We start from the raw sequence: 6,984 nt of genomic DNA on the forward strand, positions 1-6,984 counted from the left end.
TGGAAGAGGCGGCCAGTCCATGTAGAGTCCAGTGCTCTCCTGCCTGAGGGAGCAGCCCTGAGCTCCAGTGGCCTGCAGCTGCCACAGGGGAGGGATTGGGAGCTCAGTGTAGGTCCCTCAAATTGGAATCCAGTAAGAGCTGCTAAAGCTTTATACCCTGAAACATTTCCAGCTGCAGCTTCCATTGAATGGAGCTTCCAGGAGGCAGATCCAATCCATATCCCATGGTTATTAAAAACACCAACTTCTGCTCTCCTCCAGTGCTAGCTGGAACAGCAGCCCTTAATGAGATCATTTAGAAAATGGGCTGCAGAGATCCAGCAGGAGAAGCTGGATTTATGCAGAATAAAAGAGCAAACACGGGAGACTGGGGCAGCTCCTTTGCTGTCCAAGAGAAAATGGAGCTGGTTTCTGGCTGGTTCCATGCACAGGAAGCAGCCAGGATCTGCATGAGCATTTCCATGAACTACAGAGCTGCACACTCGGTATCTGGCACAGCTGGGGCTGGGTGCTGGGAGTCAGCACTGGGGGAATTGCTGCTCTGTGGCCCCCACACCGCCATCAGTTGGATTCTTCCCCTTACTGAGGATTTAGTTTGGATACATGTGCCACCAAATTGGGCATAAATAAATCACAACCCCTCCAGAGCTGGCCTGTGATTCCTACTGTAAAATCCTGCAGAACTGGTTGCAATATGTCAAGCCTTAGTGAGAATGGAGGCTGCTCCCAGGCAGCACCTCATCCTCAGTGGGGATTGATGCACCAAGATGATTTTGTATGAGTATTCCTGAAGCAAGTCTGTAGTGGGGCCAGCCCTGCCCTCTCCTGAAATGAGAGACCCATCTAACTCCAGATTTACAGCTACAGAGAAATTCCCAGGGAGGAAATATATTGCCTGGAGGGGCCCATCCATAACCCCCTCGTCAAGAGAGAGCACATTATCTCCCGCATGCCGTGACCTGCAGCAGAGCGGGGAGATCCATCATCCCACCAGGGCTCTGTTGACAGGAATCCAGCAGTCACTGTGGCTCTTTGACAGCGTAAAAGGAAAATTAGGTGAGTGTTGGGCATAAATCTGATGGTGGTTCAGTCCCGGGAGATCACAGATCTATTGACAGTGAGGACACAGGCAATGGCCCCATCAGCCCCGGGACACACCCGATGTCGTTGGTGTTGCTGGGGACACACAGGCTGCAGCACGGGCTGAAGATCAGAGAGAAGATGTGGCTGTGAGCTCCTGGCCTGGCACAGAGGCCAGCAGAGATCTGCTGCTTTAGACACGAGCGTTTATTTTGTGTCACTTTGAGGTCACAGGGGACTCAGGGCCAGGCTGAGGCTGGTGGGGCCACCCCTCTGGGCCGCTTTTGGCTCTGCAGGAGACTGCTCTGTCTTACAGGGAGACCACTTGGTGGGCAAGTACCGCTGCCTCCTGTGCCAGAAGGAGTTCAGCTCTGAGAGTGGCGTCAAGTACCACATCATCAAGGCTCACTCCGAGGTAAGGAAGCAGCTGGAGCTGGGCTGGGATGGTCCCTGCTCCGAAGTGCCCATCCTTGGGCTGTCCCTCTCCATCCATCCATACATCCCTCCGTCCATCCATCCATCCATCTATCCATCCATCCATCCATCCATGTCTGCCAAGAGCAGAGCTCGGCAGCAGCTCCCAGCAGCATCAGCAATGCTGTGACAGGCTGGGGGGGGGTCCTTCCTATCCCCCTTGGTGTCCCCAAAACCCCCAGGCTGAGCACTTTTGTCCTGGGGAGATGATGCCAGCGGGGTGTGGGGCGGCCCCGGCTCGGGTTCTGTGTGCTGGTGCCGGTGCCTGGCCCCTGGAGAGTCACTAACCCCCGTGTCACCCCATGGACACAGAACTGGTTCCGAACCTCCTCAGAGGCCAGCCGGAAAAAGAAAAACAGGGAACAGCTTTCTTCCAGCAAAGAGGAGAAAAAGAAAAGCACAAACGGGAAGAAAAGAGGGAGGAAACCCAAGGAGAGGCCTCCAGAAATGTCTCCAAAGGGCAAAGAAAGCGTGGCAGCAAAGACTAATCACAAGAAAACCCTCGAGCACTGGGAAGGCTCCCGGGGCAGCCCCGAGGGGGACGAGCATGTCACCAAGCCCCCCGGCCAGCGGAAGGGAGGAGCCAGCAAGATGCCTGAGAAATGAGCAGCTCAGAGACTCATGTCCAAGGATTCGTTTACAGCCCAGGGTAACAGGGTGGGGGTCTCTCCCGGTTTTATGTCCTCTCCTTCCCATCCCACCTCCCTTCCCCCCACCCTCCTCTCACCCTCTTTTTACAAAAAGAAAGGAAAAAAAGAAAAAAAAAAAGACAGAAAATACCAATTAACCACTTTAAACAAGTCACGGACCTTGTTTCACACTGGAAAACAAACAGGATCAAGGAAGCTGGACCGTTCTCCACCCCCTGCCTCTGTACATACCCCTCGGTGGGACCCCGCTGCCTCCCCCAGCCCCTGATTCCCCTCCCCTGCGCCAAACTGGTGACGCTTGAGTGAAAGAGAAGTGCAATAGCAGCGGGTCCCGTGGATGGGGACCCTCCGCCAGCAGCTGCGTGCCGGGACAGGTTGCTGCCCGCCTGCCTGGCAGCCTCCAGCGGGCCCCAGCCTTCCAGCTCCAGGGCAATGTTTCCAAAGATGTTTGACCTGGTCGGGCAGAGGGTCCAGCAGCGGATGCCGGGGTGGTCGGCAGCACTTTCCCCGCTGCCTCAGGTCGAGGGTGAATGCGTTTGGCAGGGATCGGCTCCATGGGGTGTCGGCTTTGCAGGGTTTGTCTCAGCGGCAGAGGAGGGAACAGGGAACGCGGGCACGGAGTGTGACCAGGGCTGGGGGTGCAGGAGGTGAGAGCGGGAGGTGGGACTGTTCGGGTTGGAGGGTTTAATGGAAGGTTGGGGGAATGTTGTGGGCACCGTGGAGTGTGGCAGTGCGGCCAAGGACGGGGCGCAATGAGGGAGCTGTGCTCGGATTGTATTTGCAAACGCAGCTGGCAGTGCCGGGGTCAGGGGGAGATGGCAGCCATCAACCTGCCCCCCCAGCCTGGAGGGGCATCCAAGGGTGGTTGAGAGTCCCTTTGTGCTCTATCCAGTCACAGTGAAGGGAGGAATGGGGTCTCGGTTCCCCAGTTGCAGCCGTGGGAGGTGTGTGATGGGGACAGGGACAGCATCAAGTGACAATCACGGGTCCTGCTTTGGGGCGAGCCCAGCCGCTGCCCAGGCACCTCCCGCTCCCCTCGTCCCTCGGGGCCGGGACCCGCTGTGGAGGTAGTTCCTGCTCCCAAAGATGCATCTGAGCCCCCGATCATCCCCCTCAGGATGGGAGGTCCCTATGGTGCCGTCCCTGCTTGTGCTTTTCCCCCGGCCTCTTCTTTGCACCTGTGCTGACACGGTCATCACACCTCGCTCCAGCCCGGAGGGAACCCTCCCTGGACCAGGACATATCCGTCTCCAGACAAAACCAGGCTACCTCGGTCCTTGGGAAACAGGCACGTTTCCTCTCGGTAACAGAACAGAAAACCTTAATTCGATTTTTTCCCTATGCAGAGCCAGGAAAGTGGCATCGGAGGGAGAGCTTCTGCTTTTGCTTTAATCAGTTCAAATCTCAATCCTCTCTATCGCAGGAGTTGCTGCTCCTTGCTGCCCGCTAGAGGCTTGGTATCATTCCCTGGCTTCGAGCAGCGTCTCAGTCATAATTAACATCCTCCACTGGCAGGTTATTCCAGCCGGGCAGGGAGGGGGGGTGGTGGTGGCTGAAGCCAGGGCTTCCCGGGGAGCGAGGTCTCCTGCTCTGTCCACGGCTCCGGCCCCTGGATCCACGCTCTGCATTGCCCAGCGAGCTGGGCACGTGCCTGTGGGTGAGGGAACGTGCTGGAGCACTGCTGGCTGTGCTGGGCCTCGAGGCAATTAGTGACAAAGCTTAATTAGTCACTGCAGCCTGGTCACTGCTTGCTCTTCATTGGATCTGTGTTTGGATGCTGTCACCGGGGCAGATCCTGCCTCCCCAGGGAAGGGGGAGAGCTCCAGGAGGTGTAGGATGTGCACGCTTGGAGCTGCTCATTCTTTGTCACGACAGGGACGTTGGGGGCACTGTCCTGGCAGTGGTGTTCTCTGGTGCTGAGCCCGTGTGCCCTCATCAAAGCCACAATGGCTGGGAGGGCAGTGACCCCCCACCCCAAGAGGGTGTTTGGGGGGCACACTGGGGCTGCTGGGGAGGCCAGCAGCAGCAGGAGGGGGACAGCAGGCAGAGATGGGGACCTGGCACTGAAATCTCTGCAGAGGGGCAGAGGGAGCCGCTGCATCCCAAAATCATGTCCCACCACCGAAGAAAGCCCTTGGGAAAGCTTCATGTCCTGACGCAGGGAGGGGTAACCCAGGTGGCCCAGGCTGCTGGCTTGGATGGTCACCACACAATTCCCACTGCCTCCCCCTGGGCAGAGCCCGGGGCTCCATTCTCATTAATGTGCAGTTAATTAAGATTGATTAAATTAAGAGGCAGCACTGTGCTGCATGTGGGGGGAGCCCTGGGAGCTGCTCAGAGCAGGGGAGACCCAGGGAAAGGCCAGCTTGGGGAGTTGTCAGGGAGTCCACATCAAAACCCGACGTCTGCTTCCTTAACGAGAGTCTCTGCAAAGGAGCATCCTGAGAGGAGCAGGGACAGCTGTGGTGACCTCACAGAGTGACACCAGCCTGGAGGGGACCCCAGGGACCATCTGGGATCTTAGGGTCAGCAGCAGGAGCAGCAGTCCTGGTGCTGTCCCTGTCACCCTCAGACCTGGGAAATGTGCACAGCCCCAGTGAGGGCAGCACTGTGGTCAATTGGGAATTTCCATGAGAAAATGACATCTTCAAGGGTTTTTTTTTTTCCCCGAAAAGGTGTTTTCCCCACTAGTCATCACTCAGAGAGGAACATGTTCCTCCACTTTCTCCATGAGACATCCTTAACTCTCCTGCTTGTCCGGGGAAGGTTCCAGAGCGATGCCGGGACTCCAGCAGCTGCCAGCGAGTGGGCAGGGCTGAGTGACACCACAGTGGCATTGCTGGGGCCGGCGGGTTGTGCCCCTTCAGGTGCTCCCAGTGAGGCAGTGCCAGCTGGGAAACCACCTTGATCCAGAGGGATGGGCAGAGGCTGCAGGACCAGATAGGGGGACAAGGTGTCCTGTCCCCTTCCATCCCCTCATCTGCACGGTTTGGGAGTTTTGTCACTCTAGGGACAGTGACACTGTGGTCCCACACCTCCACTGTTGGGGAAACCCACCCTCCCGTCACCCATGTCCCCAAGGAAAGGGCTAAACCTCTGTGGGAGCAGGGATGGACTGCAACTCCATGGGAAGACCTCATGGAAAGCTTCAGTCACGGGGGGCTGCTGTGGCTGAGGAACCCCTGGCACTGACACCACACCCCGGTGAGGGTGGCTGTGCTGTGCTGGCTCCGGGTGGGAAGCGAGGGCCAAATCCAGCCACAGTGGATGGAGCTGCCTGGGCCTGGAGCATCTCTCACACCCAGGAACCTTGGGAGCATTTTGTTCTTTTCTTTCTCTCCTCGTGACACCCATCCCACGGCATATCCGAATGTTTCTCGTCGATGCCAGTTATTAGTGCATAAGTGTATTTTGGGGAAAAAATGAAAACAATAAAAAAAAAATAGGAAAAAAAAAAGAATTTTCAATTTATCACTTGTAACCATATATATAAATATATAAATATATATATTAAAAAGTGTTTATTTGCAAAAAATAAAATTGTTTTAACGGTAAACTATCTTATAATAAACTCCCGATTTGTGACGATCTGTTCTTTTGTTAATCATTGACAAATCCTCAGTTGGAGAGTACTGTCTGAGCAGCTCCGAGCAGCTGAGCCCCTGCGGAGGCGCTCCCTGTACTGTATGTATGAAACAGCTGTATCGAATAAATGGTTATTGATTTTTTATTAGCACTGCTCTCATCGTTATTTGGCAGTTCGGAGGGAGGGTTGGGCATGGGATCCGATGGGTTTGGATTTGTCCTTCCTGAGGGGACCTCCCCGTCCACTGGGGATTGAGCGTGTGGTCCCTGGCTCAGGGGTGCGCTCAAAACCAGAATGGAGAGGCTGGAGGGAGTGAGGACTAGGGATGCTTCCTGCACCAGCACTTGGCACAGCTGGCAATCCTGGTGATCTCCAGGAGGATCTCCAGAGCCAGAGGATCTCCAGAGCCCACAGCCCAGTGCCCAGCTGCCACAACTCCCCTATTTTAGGAGTAGAAATCCCCCTAAAGCTGCTCCCAGTCCACCCATGCCATCAGCAGATCCAGTGTCTCCCAGCGCCAGGGGCTGCATCCAGCCCAGGACCTCTCCTCCCTAGAGAGCTCTGCAGGACCCGGGCCCCACCTCCCGGTCCTCCCAGCGTGGGAATAAATCCTCTTCTGCTCCCTAATGGTTTTATTGGCACCGAACCCAAGTCAGGGACAGATTTAGACTGATCTCCCTGCTGGCTGAGAATCCAGCCTTTCCCCACAGATGCTCTCGGCTCCCCAAAGGCAGGATGGGGACCCCAGAAGCAGCACTTGCCTTGGCCCCTCCAAACACGTGGTACCACAAACCTCTGCCTTGGGGGACCCCAGACACGAGATGGGAGCACAATGCCAAGGAAAACCAGCGCCCTGGGACCCCCACAGGGCTGGGGTCCCCCCAGCTTCTCCACTCCCCTGTGACCAGTGACCAGGTCAGGGCCTGGGACTACCCAAATCCTGCTGCCCCCAGTTCTTCTGGCAGCAGTAAGGGGTGGGGGGAAAGGGGAGAGGGGTTTGCTTGGGCATGGGGTGCAGAGCTGCCCCACAGCACTCACCCATGATAACAGCACTTATTGCATCCCACAGCACCCACCCATGCCCAAAACACCCACCTGCACCCACTCGTGCCCACAGCAGCCATTTGTACCCAAAGCACCCACCCTCCTCACTCCATGGCACCTACCTGTCCCCAAAGCACCCACCCCAAAGCA

The 6,984-nt window shown here is 56.5% G+C and overlaps 1 protein-coding gene across 4 annotated transcripts in view; it reads left to right on the plus strand.

Moving 5' to 3' along the window:
- The window catches only part of ZNF512B (zinc finger protein 512B), a 29,287-nt gene extending 23,350 nt beyond the window's left edge, over positions 1 to 5,937 (plus strand). For all 4 annotated transcript variants that reach the window (XM_027645989.1, XM_027645991.1, XM_027645990.1 and 1 more), the window contains exons 15-16: positions 1,397 to 1,495; positions 1,867 to 5,937. In XM_027645989.1, coding sequence (XP_027501790.1) covers positions 1,397 to 1,495; positions 1,867 to 2,160 — 393 coding nt within the window. In that variant the 3' untranslated portion in view covers positions 2,161 to 5,937. The remainder of the gene's footprint in view (positions 1 to 1,396; positions 1,496 to 1,866) is intronic.
- The last annotated feature ends 1,047 nt before the right edge of the window (positions 5,938 to 6,984 follow it).

This window comes from Corapipo altera, unplaced genomic scaffold (assembly GCF_003945725.1).
Source record: "Corapipo altera isolate COAL_440 unplaced genomic scaffold, ASM394572v1 64, whole genome shotgun sequence".
NCBI lineage: Eukaryota > Metazoa > Chordata > Aves > Passeriformes > Pipridae > Corapipo > Corapipo altera.